Raw genomic sequence first — 21453 nt, 5'->3', positions numbered from 1 at the left:
TTGATCTTGACCTGAAGATTCATCCTTCCGAGACTTTTAGGTGCTTGACACATAGTAGAGATGTAACGTATTTGCTTAATGAATACTACTGCTCACGTTTTACAAATAAGAACACTCAGCGTAGAGTCTCATTGTCGTTTGTCTCATAAAATTTGTGTCATAAAATACATCAATGGCAGCCTGTATGTTCAACACACAATTCTAGGTTTTGAGTGAGCCACAAACCCTCTGTGGAATCTAGCCTCCCTCCGTGTTGAAGGACGAAGGTGTTGGTTTCATGGTCCAGTCAATATTGTAGTGATGGTATTTTATTAGTCCAATTTATGGGCCATGGTTTTCCTAAGTGGGGCCAGACATATGTCAAGCTGTCATACATTCTGCCTAAGCAGACATCTGCTTCTGATTCATAGGGGAAACACCTGCACGCGTGCTGGTGTATATTACACAAAGGAGCATCCTTTCCAAGGGCCATTGTCAGATCCCTCAAATGGAACAAGGGAGGTGTCAGGGACACAGCTGGGGGTCATCCAAACAGCATCAAACAGGAGTTGACTTCTCAAATGAGTCATCTCCATTATTTGCTTCACAGTCTATTTCAATCTGCACTGCATAGAATGTGTTAAAAATGGAAAACCTCAGCTATAAATTGTTATATTTAAATTAAGAATAATTACCATATGCCAAACCAAGTAATTATGGAGGGCTGATGGGCAATGTTTCCATGTTGGCTGAGCCACACACTCAGAGCAAAGCTGAGCGAGGCTTAAAAGCCTTCCCCCACCTTCACCTGCCCTCACTTCTCCATCCCACCCCACCCCCACTTCCTTGCCCCCATGCCTCAGGAGTCATAGAAAGACCTTTTGATGATGATAGCACTCAGCTGTGAAATAAGGGAACCAGTACTACTGGAATAGCTTTAATGAGATTCTTGATAAATCGGATAACCATGAGCAGAGTTGATTTTTATCCCAGATATGCCTAAGAAAGGCAGAGGTGGACAGTCCGAGCCTGTTTGCAGCGCCAGAAGAGGTGTGAGCTTCAGCACAACCGCTGTAATTCTCAACATCATTTTCTTCTTCATCATCATCAAGAAATGCGGTTCACTGGAAGGAGCACCGGCGGGGGGGTGGGGGGGAGCATTAACTTGCTCTGTGTAAATGACTTTTGATAAGCCCCTTACTCTCTAGGTCTGTTTTCCCAAGTTTAAAATGAGGGCTTAGACGAGGTGCCCACCAAGATCCTTGCCAGCTCCCGAGCCCTGTGATTCTGTGATGCCCGGATATGCTCAACACATATTCGTTAAGCACCTGCTATGCAAACACTGAGGACACAGTGACAAATCACACAAATCCAGTTTCTGTTCTTGGGGCATTAAGTCTTCTGAGGAAGAAAGACCATGAACCAGTAACTTCAGGTGTTATTGCTGAGCTGTGTGCCATAAAGAAATGGTTTGAGCTCACTGAAGAGCTACCAGTTAAACAGATAACACTGGCACAGACACGTCCAAAAGGAAGGGAGGAAACTGGTAGCTATTGAACCCCTTCCACGCCCTGCTATTGGACTTTAATGCACAATGTTAGTTGATTCTCACAGCTGCCCTAGGAGAGAATATGGCGATCACTCCCATTTTTTCAGAAAAGGACACTGAGACCTAGGGTTAAATAACTTGGGCAAGGTCCCCCAGTGGTAGAAGTAGAACTGGAATCCAGATGCTCTCACGCTTTCCACGGCTCCAAGGTGTCGCCAACGGATGTAGCTATAGGGAAGTATGGCTGCTGTAGGAAATAAATTATAGTGTATCACCTTGATGCTCACGGGAGATCAATCAGTGAGATCTAGAAGCGGGCTGTATCCTAAATGCTAGCATATTTGGAGGAGAAATTGATTCATTTGCTCAGCAAATATTTACTGAGTGGCTGCCAGATGTATAGTCAACAAATTGGGACTTGAACATGGATACACATGTGTGCATTTCTTAAAATGCCAAAGACTAGATTTTCATCAGATTCTGGCAATTTTGGGTGCAAATGCTAAAGAAAAACTACCTAAAGGTAGGTGTTACTGGGGCAGGGGGTAGGAGAAAGGATTTGTTAGCTGTTGGAAGAATAAGAAAAAAAGAGAACACATTTGAAAAACAAAATTTCTCCTTACCTATGAAATGCTCTTAATTTCACAAGTAATTCATTGCTATTACATTGAGAAACCTATCAAAATTGATTCCTTGAAAGGAATCCCACCTTTGAATACAAATCCTTATCTACTTAGGATCCCTGAAAATATGCTCCATCAACTGAACAGGGGAAATATGCTACTTTTCTCAGTGTTACAGACTATGATGGAAGAGTCTAAATATGTGAAGTGCGTCCACCTTTAGATAGTGCAATTTCAACCCCCGGAAGGATCGAATTCAATCTGTTAGCTCTTCTCAGTCCATTACTGCTGCGCCAAAAATATCGTCTTCTAAGAGACATTTGTAACTATGCTTTTTCCTGACTATCGCCCCTAATGGAACCACTTAAAAATCTGTTTCACCACCAAATGAATGTTTAGAATAATTACAGCTGCAAAGACCTTTCCATTTCAACAAGAATAGTTATCTTTCCAGAGTTGGTTAAATTTCTATAAAACGTAAAGTTGTTTTCAGGATGTTGGAGGAGATAATGCGTGTGGCCATGGTTTTGTCTGATTTCAGAGGCTTGTGCCTGAGGAAGGCTGAAGCTCAGGGCTCTCTCAGGAGGTAGAAAAACACGAAGGAGTTGCCTTGCTCTCCACCAACAAGGACAGTGAGGAGTGGGACCACGGGGAAGGTATGGCTAGAAAGAAGCTGGATATAAACAATCCTAAACTCTTGGCCTAGTTCTAGCTTAATCCATGCAGCCACAGTACTTTATGGTATCACATTTAATAATTTTCTAGCGAAAGCTGACTTTGCTTCTGTTTCAGGGTTTAAAACCACCCTAATTGGTAAATTCACATTTTTTGAATGAGCCTTAAAAGATTTGGGAAAGGCTATTTGATTATTTGAAAGAGGCCTTGGCCTAGGACTGTCTGAGAAAGCAAAGCAATCAGATGTCATTTCACACGTCTCCTAGACCATTTGAATAGGCCCCAGATAAAGAGCTGGCAGGCCAATTATTTCCAACTGCTGCTTGAGCACCTTCTCCGGCCACACCCCTGGGAATGAGAGGGCGCTGGTTACTCTGTACCTGCCCCGCTCCATTCCCCCCAGATCCTAGCTCTGCTTGTCTGCATGCCTTTCTCTGCCTCCAGAGGCCAATCTCTGAAGACTGCAGCCTCTAGGCTCCCTCGCTGAGCCAGAGAGGAGAAGGGAGAGATGGGGTGGCTCTGCCCTGTTCCCTCAATGCCTTAGCCCTGCCTCTTGGGTGCAAGCTGTGTTTTCCCAAGACTGCACCTCCCATGGCAGCCTCTCCACAGCTCTGGCCTCTCCCTGGGTTAGTGTAACAAGCTTTCCCTGCTCCTTGGCCCCTGGGGGTGGTAGGCCTTTGTTCCCATTGCCTCTCCATCCTTGCTGCCTTAACCTGTCCATGCTTCTATAAACCACCCATCCATTCTTGTCTCTTCATTCTTTCATTTGAACCCTCTGGAGTAAATTCTGTTTCCTGGGCCCCTGATTGACTAATTAACTATATCAGTGACAACCTCTCTTTAGAAACTCATGGCTTTTTCCATTTCCTTTCTGGTAGAGGAACTCTTTCCAAAAGCACTGCTGCAATCAGCTGTTTTAATTCACAAATTATTTTACTTTCATGTGAAAGAATAATGGAAAAGAGATTATGCCCAAAAAATTTATCAAACTTTAAGAACATAATCTTAAATTCTCCCACAATTCAGCTTCATTGGGTTTGAATCATTGCATAGCCCGTCCCTAATCCCCCTTTTCAGCTCCAGGCCAGTTGAAGAGGGCAACCTTTAGCCTGGGCTTGTGGGTCACTCTGCCATGTCCTGCCAATCTAAAGCCAGAGATGGTTGAGTTCCCATTATCAGCTGTCTTGGTCCCTGAGGAGGCTGAGTTCTCTGAGTTTGGACCCCAACTCCCCTCTTAGAACAGAAAACTAACCTGTAAACCCTCTGACTTGGATTTTAACATTCTAGTTTCTCAGTCATTGGAAAATGGGAGTATTGTTCACTATTTTGAGCATCTTTTACCTCTGCCTTCAATTAAAGTACCATTAAGTAATCACTTAAACATTTTAGAGGAACCTAAAAGCTAACATATGCTTTAACTGAGACAGACATACAGACTTGTGAAAGGCTTCCACATGGGATGAAGTAGCTGCTAGCTGTAAGATGAAAAACAGAGGAAAAACAAAATAAGTAAGGAATGTTCTTACGCTTATTTTCTTAACCGTGTGTAACGAGAATGGTACATAAAGTGAATAACAAGGAAGTTAGGGAAATTATACACAAGCGTCTGAATCTATTGTTGAGACCACATTAGTCACTTCCCAGAGGTGATGTTTGAGAGCCCTCACCAGGTCTAGACAGGGAAATTCAATATTCAGCCAACCTCAGTGGGAGCTTTTGTTTTTCTTCCCTCTTTTCTTCCTTTCTTTCTTTTATTCTTTCATGAGCATTTGTATCCCCTCTATCTAGCTTAAGAAATACAATATTGCCAGAAAAGGTGAAGCCCAAATATCCTTCCTCAACTTCACTCCCGTCCTTTACCCTTAAATGGCCTGATTTCTTAGATTCCCATTCATTTCTTATACTTCTCTTTATATGTGTGTGCCCCTACACAATGCATAGTGTAATATCATTTGCATGTTTTTAAATGCAATACTGTTTCTATTCTGCCATTGGCTTTTTTCCTCAATATTATATTTTAAAGATTCATTCAAGATTAGAGATCTTCACTTGTGAGATTTGCCAAATTGCTCTTCAAAGTTTTTACAAGATTTGCCGTCACTTGGTTCATTCTTTGCAGATTCAAATCCACTTTTTCAACTAACATATTTTCAGCATCTGCTTGCTATTTGCTAATCACTCTGATAGGTGACAAGGATACAAAAATGAATAAGACACTCTCCTTGTTTTCAAGGAGCCTACAGTGATTTCAGAGAAACAGGAGTGTAAATTAAAAATTGTAATAACGTGCTGCACGTGATCTAATGAGGTATGTGCAAAATGCCACATGAACACAGAGGAAGAGTGATTGAGTCTGAGACTGAGGAAGATTCGCAGGTGATGGAGGGGAAAAAGACACTCCAAACCTCTTTGCACGGTATGTGCAAAGTCAATGTGGTCAAGAGGACATTGGGGCGAGGGGGAAATATGTCATTTAATTAGAGCCGAGGAAACAGAGGTTGACCCTAAAGAGACAGATTGGGGTTGGATTGTCAAAGAAGAGCCTTGTATGTCATGCTAAGGAATTTTATTTACTCATGTAGGCAGAGAATGAAGAGCCATTGGGAGGTTTGAAGCAGAAGAGTAGTATGATAAGATTTTTTAAAATTATTTCTGGTAATAAAGAACGGGCTGGAAGGGAGAAAGTCTGGTGACCAAGAGAGCAGAGTAGAGGTAATTTTGATTATCCAGCAGAGAAACACCAAGATTCTGAACTAAACAGTGGTATTAGGAACACAGGGGAAGAAACATCTTGGTAACTATCTCCAAGGCAGAGTGTAAACTCTATGAGGTAACAGAGTACGAAAGGGGACAGGAGGTGGCAACAGTCTAACCCAGGTGGAGGCAAGGAGGGGCACACTGTGTTTAGAGAATTTTAAAACAATAATAAAACTTAGTAAACCACAGTCTGGTTTTTGTTATCACCATGTGCCAGCAATTCTAAACAATGTCAATGACAAAGTTCTCCTCCCTGAAAAATCTTTTGTTGTCTAAGTTCTAAGCAGTTGCTGTGGTTACTGTTGGGTTTTAATAATATAACAAATATGTAAGCTTCAAATTAGCACATTCCAATTACTTAACTTTTAATAAACATTGTATTTGATGCAGAAATTAATTCAGAGAACTTCCAGCCCTGGAGTCCACCTCAAAACAGAGAGAGGTATTAGTTGAGAGAGTAAGTTTATAACAGTTCCAAATTGTGTAAGGTTGTTTCTAACTTGAGACTCTAACCTCTGTGGTACTTCATCTATCTCCAATTAAACCATAGATTTGAAATAAACAAAGACATAGCGTAGTGATTGTGAAAAGGAGGAGACACAGCTTTAAAAGTATTAAATTAAAAGTATTAATTTAAAAAATATTAACCCATTCCTTTTTCCTTTTATGTTCTATAATGTTTATCATTAACTGAGATATAAGGAGAAAAATAGATTGGGGAGAGAATATAATAAGGTCAGTGTGGGACACATCTAACTCCATGTGCCTGTAGAACTGGAGATGGGCTTGTCTAACAGGCACTTGGGAACAAGAGTGTGGTGTGAAAGAGTGAGGTCAGGGATATGTAAAGAGGTTTGAGAGTCACCAGAACACAGATGGAGAATGAAACTGTGGGAGAGGTTGCCATAACCCACAAAAGTGTCTAGGTATATAAGAGGGATAAAGAGGTTATCTTGGAGAATACCAACAATGTAGGGGCAGAAGAGAAAGAGGAACAACCCTACCTTCCTCCCCTCTAGAACCACCTCCCCCCACCAAAATACTGAGAAAGATAGGCAGGAGAAAAACTCAAAGAAGATTTGTCTTGGAAATAGAGACAGGAGAGAATTTCAAGGAAGGAATGTCAATAATGTTAACTACCGGAATGAGAACAAGTAAGATTGGAAAAGCAAAGTCACAAAGACATCACTCAACAGCTTTGTGAGGGCACTTTCAGTGGCACAATGGAGGCAGAAGCCAGATGATGGGTAGAGGCACAGATTGGCATAAGGGAAGCAGAGGCAGTGTAATTGAGTTCTCACTCACAAAGCTTGGCTAGGCAAGAGCAAATGAAAGGAAGGCAGAGCTGAGGGAAGGTGTTCTTAGAATCTGAGTTCATGGGAAGAAGTCAAGTATCATACAACATAGGACCCAGCACCTAACTGTACCGTGCTTCTCCTCAACCCTGTGGGTGCGAAGAGATGGATGGCGTATGAGGGAGGCAGGCTAGGTGATGGAATAGGACCTGAAGGCCACAGCTGTGTGGGTCTCAGACCACAGATAGAGGATTAGTCTTGCCTAAGAAGAGGAGTACTACCTCCTCTTTCGTGGCCAGATGACATCAGGATGAGTCAAGGCAAAGACGAATTTTGAGGAGGAGAAGAGAGATAGAGAGGATGAGATTTTCCACCCAATGACGTCTATTTTCTCATTGAAAGAGGAAGCAAGATCATCTCCTGAGAATAAATGACTACAGTAACGGTTTGGGATGCGTTTCTCCTTTCCTACTAATTCACTAGCATTTCTTCAGTGATGCATAAACCCATGAGGAGGGGCATAAGGAGAGAATGACATGTCCTGTCGGTCACTTTCTGCTTTGCATCCTGAGTGATCCAGGTCACGGGAGCACTGAAGTACACAGAGTACCTCAAGATAGAAGCAGGTACATCTGCTAGCAATGGAAACTGAAGGAACACCCAAAGCACAGAACCCACCCAAGGAAGCACTGTTGCCTTCCCTGGGCAAACTGAAGGGCAGCCATCATCAGTTCGTAGACAATTAAACCTCCCAGCTTCTTGTGGAAAGAAAAGGTAGTTTAGGCAGACATCTGCAATCCAGTGGGCCATTAATGGTAAAGATCAAATTGGAATGTCTATAAAAAGTCCTTAGCTCCGTGCCTGGTGTCTGCTATCAGCTGTTATTATTCATAAAAACCCAGGTAAAGATGACAGAGATGTCTGTCATCTCACAACATTGGTTCCTGCTGAGTGGTTAAGGAGTCATATCAAAATCCCCTAAATGCTTGTCACTCTGAAGTCATTTCTCTTTCCCTGTTCTTATAGCTGGCCCTTGTGGTCCTCATCTCTTCCTTTCTTGGAAATGTGTCCATGGCATTTGCCCCAGTAAATTAAATAAAACTGAGTCAGTTTTCAAATATAAAAAAATCTGGCAGAGGCTATGTTGTGTAACCACAGCTTGGAAGGCGAGGAGTGAAAAGAACAAGCTAGTTACATGAGGCAACGCAAGGAGGACCCGGAGCCGAAAGCCAGATGTTAGCAGATTTTTTTCTAGAAAAATCGAAGGAAAAAAGGCACCACTAAAGCCCCATTATGTTATATAAGTGGCAATTGCTACTATAAATGAGCAACTTAAAAAATGTTTTAAGTAACTTTTCAAGGATAAAATTAAAGAAAGTTTCGTTAGTATTAATGAACATAATTATCCTCCAATCCAACACTTCAAAAGGAAAGTCTTTATGGCTTTAGGGCGTTAAACATTCTTGTTTGATCCTTTTAGTTATACAGCTAAAGCAAGCTATTTATTAGCAAGTATGGTAAGTACTTCATCACAGCCCAAGTCTGTTGGTATCTCCAGTCCAAATAAGCATGTGATCCAGTGCAGGGTTTGGGAACAGTTGTTTGAGATCTTTGAGCGGAGTACTGGTTTCCATGCCTGAGAGAATACCCACAAGGCTCATAAAGAGGGCTGAGGAATAGTTACATCAATGCCATGATGAATATGTCTCCACTCCACAAAATTAAAGGACTTGGCTTCACTGTGGTCATGACGGCTCTGTGCTCCTCAGAATTCCTCAGGACCTAAACCATTGTCTCTAGTTCATTCAGTGATTAAATTGAGAGTTGGAGTGTTTTGCAAGCTGGCCAAGGCCTGGCAGACATGGAGCCTACACAATAAGCACTAAGGTAGCTCGAAGAGCCAACTAGGAGAAAGCAGCGCCACTGCTTGTGTCTAACTGCTGGCCTAGCTTTATAACGCCGATCCTGAGAAGAAATACCTTTGAACTGGAGAAACCTCTGAGGAATGTGGAAACCGCTTTCCTAATCAAACTATGGTGAAATCACCGTCAAAATCTGAAAATGAACTTTGCCTATTGAAATGTGGGGAATTTCAATTACGCAAACAAGAGCTTAAAGAGACCCTAGGGAGGATACATGGGTAATTCTCTCCGTATTCAAATACGATCAACCAAGAAGCCAACTTTGTGCTAACTGTGACACAGTGCATAATGCATTCAACTTATTTTGGCACTTTGATTGTAGCTTTGTAGATGAACAATCAGGACATGTTAAGCCTACTTGAAAAAATATAGAACCAAAAGTTATCAATAGCTTACTTCGGAGCTGCTTTCCATCCCAGGTACTTTATCCTTTATTTTCACAGACGTAGAAATAGTGGCCTGTGAGAGGCCTACCCTCGCAGTGAATTCACATGTTCTCAGAAGTCACTCCTCCCCAGCAAAGCCAAGACTGATACTTTTGTATAGATTAAACTATTGGTCCCTATGAGAAAGTCCCTGAATACTATCTGATTCTTAAGTCTGCTCAAGTTGTAAGCAGATGGAAGTCAGCACTGTCAAGACCCACAGGCTCTGAGTGAAGGCGCAAAGCTTTAGCTCCTAAGCAAGCATAGTTGTCCATCTTAAGGTGACAAATTTTAAGGTGACTCATTTACTAAAACAAAAAAGGAATTCACTAAAACTAAAACTACAGCTAAAACCATCATCTCCTGGAAACAAGAGAAAGTTGGATTCACTATATACATACCAAAACCTAAGCAGAAAGATAATTGAATGCGGGTCGTTAAATTTGAAGAATACTAATTTGCAAGATAGCAATGATTCTGGACCCAAGTAAATGAATTCAGAAAGGTTTTTGTTTGTTTGTTTGTTTTTAATGCTTTCCACCTTGAGCCTCAGTAAACTAAAGCAAAAGTTGATGAATCAAAATTCTAGAAGTCTAATTCAGAAAGCAAGATGAGTTGATGTTTGTAAAATGTTTGTAGATCCTTGGTTGAAGACGCAATGAAAATATCTGTTCCAATTATAGGTCAAGTCCTATTAGAATAGGTACCTGGCTGTACAGTGCGTTCTTTGTAATGGAATTTCATTATAATTAATTCGTTGTCATTTGTTGGAGCTGGAACTAGGGTCTGATTTTCTTTGGGACATAAATACCTACTCAGAGATCTCAAGATGTGTCTCACCCCCTCAAATGACAACTTCGGGTTCCTCCTACATCTGGTCAATGTTTGCCATCATTAGTTTGCTTTAGTGGGTGATTGGGGACCTTAGATTCCTAGAGAATGCTATTGGAGCATTTAAATTCTTTAGTCAATCAAGCTTTTCAACAGATATTCTAAAGCTTCCAGAAATTCAGTATCTCTGCAAAAATAGTGGCTTGTGGCTGATTAATTCGCTCCTCCGTGACAATATTTGGAAAGCACAGCGAGATTTTTGTGAAAGTTTTTAACCTAAAATGGTACTGCTTAGCTTGGTACTCACTTTATTTATTAAGTCCAAGTGACTTTCAGAAGTTTGCCATACCCCAAGGATGCAGACTGGACTTTCCTTCAGAGAACATGGTGTAAGGACTTTAAGAAATTTCAAAAAACGTTCTGTACTATGACAGTATTGTTGGTTTAATTCTAGTATTCTCGAGGGGACTTCTTTGAATGAGGACAAAAATGATCAGTCAGTTGTATAAATGTTATCCTCTTTGTTAAAAAACAAACTTTCTTGTAATTAGATCTTGTGAAATAATTAATACTGTGATTACAGGATGGACCTCTGGAAATAGTGCCTTGTACAATGATATCAACATATACTGTCATTTCCAGTTCCTTTAAATATAAGTGGCACGTGGGTATACCACACACTAATTTCCTCCTTAAGTTCCATCTAGTTCTAATTTCCGTAAATGTAAAATTAGTCAGGTACACATACATTGATTTTTACTCCAAGCCAGACACCACGCTAATTATAACAAAGTAAGCAAATGGCAATTTTCGCTCACATTCTTCAAGGGCAGAAGTAAATGTTCACTCAATCTTAGTGTGAGTTAGAGCAGGAGGCAAGCTGTAACAATACAGTGGCTTAACAACAGAGAGCTGAAAATGGTCTACAGCTAACTTAGTGGAAAGTAATTGGTCAAAACAACAATTTGGCTGAAATAAATTTTTTAAAAGGTAAATATTCCCATTCAGTGGTTTTTATATATTAATAACTTTATATAATTTTAAGCAAGTATCTATTTTTTAAGATTTTTTTTCTGATGTTTAAAGGAAAGGTTTCACATTTTTTAATTCATTTCAGCCTGCTTTAGACTGCTTTTAACAGCAAAATTTGGAAATAACCTGAATGCCCAATAAGAAGGGTTAGGTTAATAGATATTAATGATAGACCAGATGGTTAAGGGCTCAAACTTGGGAGTCAAATGAAGGATCTAAATGCTGGGTCCACCATTTCTTATCTGTGTTCCCTGGTCTGGATAACAAAGCCTATAAGCCACAAAGACCTCATCTGTAAAATGAGGGTAATAGAACCTCCCTCTGAGAGCTATTGTGGGTTAAAATGAGAGAACTATACAACAGGACCAATGCAGTGACTTAAACATACTAGATATGTATGTCCAATTAATGAAACTTTCAATTAAATAATTTTTTTAGCTTTATTTATTTGTGAAGGGTAGACGTTATAGTAAAGAAAGAACAAGTTTTGGATCAGTCTGAACCCTTTCCAAAGCTGGGTGACATTGGACACATTTCTTATCTTCTCTGACCCTCAATTTGTTCATTTCTAAAATGCAGATAGTTATACCTAATTCACAGTGTTGTCACGAAGAGCAAATACCATAAGATGGATAAAGCACTTAACATAATGCTTGGTACCCAGGCCCTCAATAAATGGTAACTGCATTATAATTATCATCATTATTCTTCTTATAGTTATTAGTTTTTTTTAAAGGCATGGCACCACCTCAGAAGCTACAAATCCTCTGACTGCTAGGATGAGCCACCCTTGCATTTATGCAGTTGTCAGCTCAGGCCATTCTTTTCTGTGGGAAAGAGTTCAGTACAGCATCTGAAAATTGATTGTAAGACTTCTTCGTTTGCTTACACACACACATATATACATAAACTCTATCTTTGTCTAATAAATGCTAGAAAATATTCCAAAAGAGAGCAGACAGACATTATTTTCTTTGTGGGAAGACCATTCAGCTTCCACAAACTTCTAAATAGAAGGGGTCTTAGAATTACTAAGGGGAGAGAGTGTTAACCAGGAACAAAACTAAACAAAGCTCTACTTTCATTCTTGAAAATATCTACCTTTTAGTATTATAACAAAGGTCAATTTTTCCAGTTTCTATAAAATTTCAAGAAGAGATTCAGTAAAAATTAGCAGAACTTTCTGGAGCCGTGACAAAATGTTTCTGCATAAAAGAAACGACGTTAAACAGCTCTTCCTTGAGGATGCTCAGACCTCTCTTGAACCTCTTAGCAATTTAACATTCCAAGGAATCCTCCAGTTCTACAACACAAGGTCCAAGGTATCCAGTGCACAGGCTTTAGTAACGGCCTCGGAAGCTCCCCATGCCCAGGGTTTCCATTAGCCTGTATGGTGCCTTTATGTGAATTTAAAAATGGTGTCTCCTCTCTGGATAGATGAATTAGAAAATATCACCCAAAAGACTGTCCCACACAACTCTATTCCTGCCTCCCTTTGTCTTCCCATCTCCCACAGTGTAAGAGACTGGAGCCAAGTCATCCTTCACACAAGATCAGAGCCTTAGTCTGGGGAGTGGATAAGCGGATAATGACCAACTCCCAGAGCGAAGTCTCCTTCTAAACTTGGCATAACATAAAGATTTCATCTTGCACACAGTCTAATCTAGTCAGTGGCTGCCCGGACTGTGTTGAAAAAGGTTGGAGACTAAATCCAGCCCTAGCAGAGAATGGTGAGTGGATTCGCAGTATAAGGCATTGGTTTCCAACAGCACATATGCCTCAGATTTCCTATCCTGGTCCAAACCATTCACATCACAAGCACTCATTGAGCAACAAATATATACAAAGCACTGTCATAGATGCTTTGAAGCAATCCTTCCAAACCTGGTCACACACTGGAATCCTCAAGGGACTCTTTAAAAATACAGATCCTTCATAATTTTTCTGTAAACTTAAAGCTTTTATTTATTTATTTATTTTTCCTGAGGAAGATTTGCCCTGAGCTAACATCTGCTGCCAATCTTCCTCTTTTTGTACGTGAGTCACCACCACAGCATGGCCCCTGACAGACAAGTGGTGTAGGTCTACACCCAGGAACTGAACCCAGGATGCCAAAGCAGAGCATGCCAAACGTAACCACTGGGCCACCAGGGCTGGCCCTTAAAGCTATTCTAAAATGCAAAATTTATCAAGCTTTTGTTTTGTTTGCTTTTTTTTCTATGTTGTGACAATTTTATTTTTATTTTTTAAAAATGAATCTCTTGATTTAGCCAGGACCTCAAGAGACGTAAGGGGTTAGCCACTGTCACATTCAAAATGATGCATTTATTCATGGCAAATCTTAATTTTCTCTGTCTTCTTCAGAAGAAAGAGCTGCAGAAATGACTTAAAGTAATGTCAGTTCAAAACGCCTCACTGAAACTTGATTCCTCAGGCCAAAGGAGAGTCCTTACTATCATTCATGGTACAAATCAATCTTCTCCTGTATCATTTCCAGGCATCATTACCAGACTCCCTGCCACCACCAGGGAGCTTTTCTCCTCCAAATGCATCTCCATTCTCAGCCCCAGTCATTGGAACTCATAGAAACAGAGACCAGAATGATGGTTATAGGAGGTTGAGGGTGGGGAAAATGGGAGACGTTGGTCAAAGGGTACAACCTTCCAGTTATAAGGTTAACAAGTTCTGGGTATCCAATGTGAGCATAATGATTATAGTTAACAATCCTGTGTTAGACACTTGAAAGCTGCTAAGAGAGTAGGTCTTAATTGTTCTCACCACAGAAAAGAAATGGTAACTATGTGACTCAATGGAAGTGTTAGCTAACACATTTATGTAAGTAATCATTTTCCAATACATAAGTGTATCAAGTCAACATGTGCACCTTCAACTTACCCAATATTATATGTCAATTATATCTCAATAAAACTGGAAAAAAAATTTTTAAAAATTCTTTTAATTGCAGTAACATTGGATTATAACATTATATAGCTTTCAGATGTACATCATAATATATTTCAAATTCTGTGTAGATTACATCATGTTCACCACCCAAAAACTAATTATAGTCCATCCCCTCACACATGAGCCTAATCACTCCTTTAGCCCTCCCCCCTCCCCTATGGTAACCACCAATCCAATCTCATTTTTAAAAAATACAAAATTTATGGGGCCAACCCCGTGGCAGAGTGGTTAAGTTTGCATGCTCTGCTTCAGCCGCCCAGGGTTTTGCCGGTCCGGATCCTGGGTGAGGACATGGCATGGCTCATCAGGTCATGTTGAGGTGGCATCCCATATAGCACAACCAGAGGCACTCACAACTAGAATATGCAACTACGTACTGGCGGCTTTGGGGAGAAGAAGAGAAAACAAAAGAAAAAAGAAAAAAATTACAAAATTTATATTTTTTAAAATGCAGAGTCTTGTGCTTCACCATCAGCACTACTGAATCAGGAGCTCCCTGATGTCTGGAGTACGGTGGTCAGTTAGAGAGCTGGGAAACCTGGTTTTGGAAACTACTGAGATAATTAACACTAAGCCCCTCACCATTCTTACCCACTCCTTTTATAACGAAAACCCTCCTGCTGTCAAACCAGAATGCAACACAGTCATGGGTCATCAAATCCATTTTATGTCTCATGACCAGGGTATGTCTTTAAATAAAATAGAGTCTTAAGATACATGGCACATAGTAAGGTTAATTATTGTTTTGTGAATCTTCTTTCTGTGAGATATATATACTTATATCTGTGACTGCATCACCAGGAAAACACATATTTTTTTCATACTTTGAAATAAAAGTCAAAAACGTGTGAAATTAAATGGTCTAAATTCAATGCTTCCTGCTGTAATTTTAGCACCTTTCCCTCTCTCTTGTTCCCTAGGGGAAACTGGGAAAAAGGGTACAATCAGCCACAAATACTCATTATAAATTATAAATTGGACCCTCTCGGCCTTATTTTCCTCACGCAGAAAGTTGGAATTTCTTTGCCTTTTCCTGACGGGCAAATGTTATTATTCCCTATTAAACTTCCTCCAAATGGAAAATATTAAACTTTAGTTTTAGGACCCAAACTGGTGGTGTTTTTATACTGTGAATAGTGACTAGTGATCCTTTCTTTACAGAGGAAAAGGTAAAAGGAAGTGGGTTTGCATAGCAGTCAGAGGGACTTCAGCCAGATATAATGAAAGATTTCCTGGTAGCCGGGACAGTACGAACTACAATGAGTCAATGAGGGGTGTGATGTGAAATCTCGTCCTCTGTAAGTTTGTGGAAACAATCTAGATTCTTATCTGTCTGGAATTCTTTAGACCTAAATCTGTCTGCTGGGCAGGGAGTGAACTTCCAGGCCTATAACGCCATTTCTGCCTTGCATCATTGAGACATTCCAAAGGCACATGAAATACATATCCATAAGCCCAATCTCATAAGCCAGGAACAGTCCCACAAAGTTTCTCAACTGGAGCATTAGTGACATTTGGGGAGGGCAGCTCATCATTGTGCAAGTGGACTGGTACATTGCAAGATGGTTCAACACCAACACAAGCCACTGAGCACCTCTGGGTCTAATTATCTCATCACTAGGATGAAGGAAAATAACACATTCCTCACTGAGTTCTGTGGATAAATGAGATCTATGAACAGCACCCACACAGGACTGATAAGTGTAAGAATTCATTAACTTCCTTACTCCTCCCTTTAAAAGTTTAGGATCTGAAGAAATAGAATTTTTTAAGAGCCCAAGTTTATGAAAGACACAACTCCAAGTTGTGAGGCCATGGCCAATAATTTCTGAAACCGTAGTCTTTATTCACAGGGAGCATGATGTGGCTCCTCACCCTGACTAACAGTCATGGTTTTGTTTGGCTTTGTTTTGGAAGAAAACATTAGAAAGTTTCTTTCTCCTTTACTCTTACCTAAAATCTTCCTATTCTTCCTTACAACCATGCGACGGTGTTAAATGTGTTCCTGTTCTCCTGCAGAGTGAAAGAGGAGGGGGAAACTACATAAAAAAGAAAATTGGATATACATCACTGAATGGTAGTCATAATAGTTCATTCTAGTATGTTTTGTAAAGAAATATTTAGATAGTTTAATAATCATCTCCTCTTATTTCGCTCAGAAGACATTGGCCAAAATTAATCTTTTCAATAATGAGAACGCTTTTATCGTGTCTGTTTCAGAAATGTGATGCTGGATACTTTCGGGCCCAGTCAGGAGAATGTTTGCCCTGTGACTGTAACGGTAACGCCAACGAGTGCTTGGACGGCTCTGGACTCTGTGTGGTAGGTCGGGGCACCTAGCACTGTTCACATAGCCCACTGGTCCTTTGCATCTTGGGTGGAAATAAAATACTCTTCCTGGACATTTGACGTACCTGCTAGTTAAGCTCTCTTTTTACCCTTCACCTTTTCCTGTAAAACACCTCATATAAACAGCCAATGATCATAAGAGGCCACGAAGGCGCATGTCTGAATGCACGTGTGCTCCTGGCTGTAACTGCCCCATGGCTCTCAGCAGCTGGTTTCCTGCTGTAGGCCAATGGTGATGGAATTGAACATCACACGCAGAGGAGGAAATCATCCATCCAAATTGCTCTGTAATAGTATAGTTTGCCATATGTTTGGCTTCACTCCGCATAAACCAAGAGAATAAAACAGTTGTTTCACAGTCTATTTTACAACTTGTGATTGTCAAGTCTATAGATCAAAATTAGTAAAAAAAAAAAAAAGGATTTGAACCAAATAGCTAATAAAAATGACAGCTTTTTGGCCCTGTGGTCTTTGTAATTCTGTGTTCAAACCCCCAGAGTCTTTTTTTCCCCTTAACTGAAATGAATGAAATTGAATACTCCAATAGACAGTTCTTCAGTGAAACATGATAGAAACTTATGAAGGAGACCGAGAAGCCCTCTAGCAAAAAAGTGTTTGCTACGTATTTCCCATTTTCACTGAATGGACTGACAACTTAGTGAAAAGTAGGGAATTGAAATATTTTCCAGAAGTGGCTTTAGTAGCAGTCACAGGAGGCGAAAAAAAAGACTTAGGCCCTAAGATCACGCTTTCCCCCACGAGCTATACAATATAGCAGGAAGATTAGATTCTTCAAGTTTCTATGAGGCAAAAGAGGCTTTCCAAAACTGCAGGAGTATTTTTGCATAAACTACAGGAATGCTTAATTAAATATACCTATTTACCTCAAAATTAGCATAATTGTCCCTATTAAACAGATAATTTTGATTATAAGTGGTCCCTAAGGTGTGCACAAAAAGGTGTTATTTTACTCATGCATGATGTTAAGATGCAAATTAGAGCATGTTCATTTATTTTCAACCTGGCAGTCGCCATTTTTCTAGGGACAGAGAATTAAGTGGCAGACACTAAAAGTTGCTATCCCTGTAGTGTTCCTTTAGTCCTGGCGTCTGTGTTTTCCCCTTCCCCCATCTTCTTAAATAACCGTTACATCCAGGATGTCCTCCGAGGGAGCGTAGGCACACACAGCTGCCAAAGTCCACCCCTTTCTAATGCTTCCATCTCCGGTTTCCTGTTATTTTAATCCCAGTGACATTTGAAAAGAAAATCTCATGGATGTACTGGAACTAATAAGGTACATCTCTGATAATTTGACCAATTAATGGCTCTTTGGTATCTGGTTTATTAAAAATATAAGATAGGAGGGACCGCCAGCCCATCAGCTGCTGTTAGTCAGGGAGTCAATAAGATGGGAGACAGATAAATTAAGGGGGAAGAATGTCCCTCTTGCTAGTGCCTGCAGAGAGCTAGGAAAGCCACTCTTGCTTACAATGACAGAGTCAGAAAAGGAGCTGTCATGCTTTTATCTGAGGGGGCAATCATCACGTGATTCCTTCACAGTTCCTGGGGCAGACGAGGTTCTAATAAAAGTCTGAGTAAGGGCTGGGGTGTAAATATTTATACCCACACTCAGGGAAGCTGCAAATCTTCCTGCACTTACTTTGTTCCAAGCCAGAACGTTTAAAAGAAAAAGGTAAGAAATAGCCATCCTATGCATCCTAATGGTGGTTCCCCGACTCCACCCAACCCAGAGGGAAATACCATTTTTTCCCCTTATTAAAGTAATAGATGCTCAATGTAAAAAACCAAACAAAACAGCAATAAAGATATATACCGTATATGAAATTCAAAGCAAAAATCACCCACAAACTTATGCCCAAAGCTAAACATATAGATATAGTCTTATACATTTAATTTAGAAAGACAAAAGAAGAATGTAATTTGTATTTAGTTAAATGTAAGTGAGGTAACAGAAGAGGCTTGCCAGTTTAGAAAGAATATTTTGTCGCTTAGCTGGCAAATATATTAAGTCTACGGTGTCATACTGGAATCAAACTCAATTTTTTCTGTTTCCTTTGGCATCCATATTCTGGCCCGTTGGTGGAGTAGGGCTGGTTCCTCAGCTCCTTGCCTCTTGCTCCAGCTCATTCTCAGCTCTCAGAAAGCCAGAGAAGAAACAGCAGCTGCACCCGAACGCGTCCTTCTAGCTTACTGTGGGCACCAGAGTTTCAGTCAGTTCTTACAGCTTGCCTGGCCCAACCCATCTCTCCCATCTTCTATAAGCAACCAAAAAGAAAAGGCTTTCTTTTATTTCATTTTATCTTATTTTGCTTTTATTTTTAAGGCTTATAATGCCTCTGTCTTGTTCTCCTCAAATTGCTTCTAATTCTTTCTCCATTCCAGTGTCCAATTTCAATTTGACCTTATGTTTTACCAATTGATTTAAGAAACTAAGGCATTCTACAGTAAAATATAGATTAGACAAAGGTATGGTATCATTTTAGATGTAGCAAAAAAGCAGAGAGATGTCTTCACAGGAGGAACACTAACCCTTCAAGTGCATAAAGGTGGCTAAGTGAGAAGTGGCTTAAGTGAAGAAATTCAGTATGTATTAGGTGTCTTTCCAAAGAGCCACCTTGCATCTTGTCAGAACTGGAGCAGATTGGGCTAGGTTCTCAGCTGAGTCAGCTGGGCAGGGCCCCAAAGGCCAGTGGACATGGCAGGCTCTCTGGGAAGGCTCCAGAAGGAGGTGTGAGAAAGAAATTGAGGGGAAGAAACAGGCAGAAGGAGAGAGATGGCTGGTGGCAGGAATGCCTGGTCACAGATATCCCATGCTTTATCCCAGGTCTACAGGTTAGGTACAGAAGGGACCATGGCTAAGGCCAGTTACCATCTAAAGAACTGGTGCTTCATCACTGGGAGAGAGCCAGGAGCCCACTGACCAGAACTAGAGTGGAGTGAACCCAAGTTGAAGTTCATCACTGGCACAAGCTCCCTGAGCAGGTTCCTTTTGATTAGGGATTGGTCTGTCTATTGATTTCACTGATCCATTTAACAAATAAGCATTTGTTGAGCACCACCTATGTTCCAGACACTATTCTAGGCTCTGGGTTAAGTGGCTCCCACTGCATGGGCTGAAAGCCTGTAGGGACAGAACATCTACTTGAAAATGCTTGTGAACAGGACCAATGTAACAAAGCTCAAGGAAGTACAAGGACCACAGGAGCTTTAGAAACATGCAGAAATCTCCATCTGCTCAGCAACAATCAAATGAAAAATTTAAAAATTCTAAATCTGAAGCAGAATAGTCAGATTTGAAACTACTAAAAGAACTCCAAAAATGTCATTGAAATCTAAAGAGAAACACATGAAGCAGTTATGTATTTACATCTGGCTGGTGGAAACACAGATGGATTTTATCTTCTTCTTTTCACTTAGAGTATACCTGCCCAAATTTTCTGCAACTGCCTGGAATAATTTTATAATTAAAAAGATACTGATATTCTCGGGGCTGGCCCAGTAGTGTAGAGGTTGGGTTCGCATGCTCTGTTTCAGCAGCCCAGGGGTTCACAGGTTTGGATCCCGGCTGCAGACCTACACAATGATAATCAAATCATGCTGTGGTGGCATCCCACATACAAAACAGAAGAAGATTGGTACAGATGTTAGCTCAGGGACAATCTTCCTCGCCAAAAAAAAAGAGAGATTCTAATATTCAGATGGACTTGTACCCTACCCTAAGCACAATGAGGAATGGGAAGTAATCCAGTATATTGAAGGCTAATGAATTTTGTATTACTCTCAAAGCTTAATTAAAACCTCATTCAAGAAAGCAAGGATATTACATCCCTAGTTTATGCAGATACCAGCATTTTTCTCCTGATTTTTTAACTCTGTTATTATGTGTGTAAGGCACAAATCAACCAATGCAAGTCCCTGTAAGACTAAGTATGTGTGATTGATAAACAAGTACACTCATTAGATGTCCAACAGCAAGAAGAAATGAGTAATAGACACTTCTCTTTCCTGTTTTGCTTGCAACTATAAAATCGGTACCTAGATCAAGTGCGTAATTCTCACATTAAAATTTTGACAATTTTCCAATCTGTTGCAAAGATGGAAAACCCCCAAATTTTGTGAATAGTGATGAATTTGGTTCCATGCTAGCTGAAGTTTTGAAACAAAATCAGAAAACTGCATGTCCAAAGAATTTGAAGTTGGATAGCTCAGTGGAGTCCCCTGTTGCTTTGTGCCCCTAATATAAGAATATGATGGAACCAAATGCAAATAAGTTCTCTATACATTGTTCACGCTTCTTCTCCCAACCCTGAACACGTTCTTCCTCTTATGTTCCCCACCTCAGTTAATGGCAGCACCATTCTGCCAATCCCCCATGCTTAGATGTCCCAGATGCTTCAGCAGCTTTCTCTTCCTCTTCCCTAACATTGAATTGGACACCAGATCCTGCCAATTCAACCTGGAGAAAGCCTCCTCTCTTCCATGCTGTCCCACTGCCTTCATTCACTCCTCTGCATCCCTCCCTGACAGCTGCCACAGCTTCCCACTACTCACCATGCCCTGCTCCAGCCTCTCCTTCCCTAATCTGTCTTCCACACCAGCGATGGAGACATGTTTCAAAAACACACCCTTGGAGCTGGTCTGGTGGCTCAGCGGTTAAGTTTGCACATTCCAGTTTGGAGGCCTGGGGTTCACTGCTTCAGATCCCGGGTGCGGACATGGCACCACTTGGCAAGCCATGCTGTGGCAGGCATTCCACGTATAAAGCAGAGGAAGATGGGCATGGATGTTAGCTCAGGGCCAGTTTTCCTCAGCAAAAAGAGGAGGATTGGCAGCAGATGCTAGCTCAGGGCTAATCTTCCTCAAAGAAAAAAAAAACCCACACACCCTAATCAAGGCATCCTCCTTTCTAAAATCCTTCAGGAATGTCTATTCCAGCCCCACTGAGCTTCTACTGCCACCTCAACTAACTCTGTACTTTCACACTCTGTGACTGAACCTATGTTCCCCCATTCTCTACCTGGGAGTCTTGCT

The 21453-nt window shown here is 40.7% G+C and overlaps 1 protein-coding gene across 2 annotated transcripts in view; it reads left to right on the top strand.

The window, feature by feature from the left end:
- LAMA4 (laminin subunit alpha 4) overlaps positions 1-21453 on the top strand; it is a 135368-nt gene that overhangs the window by 19662 nt on the left and 94253 nt on the right. For both annotated transcript variants that reach the window (XM_001916277.5, XM_005596885.4), the window contains exon 2: positions 16273-16374. In XM_001916277.5, the coding sequence (XP_001916312.3) occupies positions 16273-16374 (102 nt within the window). The remainder of the gene's footprint in view (positions 1-16272; positions 16375-21453) is intronic.

This window comes from Equus caballus, chromosome 10 (assembly GCF_041296265.1).
Source record: "Equus caballus isolate H_3958 breed thoroughbred chromosome 10, TB-T2T, whole genome shotgun sequence".
Taxonomy (NCBI): domain Eukaryota; kingdom Metazoa; phylum Chordata; class Mammalia; order Perissodactyla; family Equidae; genus Equus; species Equus caballus.
Note: the sequence above shows the minus strand (reverse complement) of the source record. Positions and strands in the feature narration are given on the sequence as shown.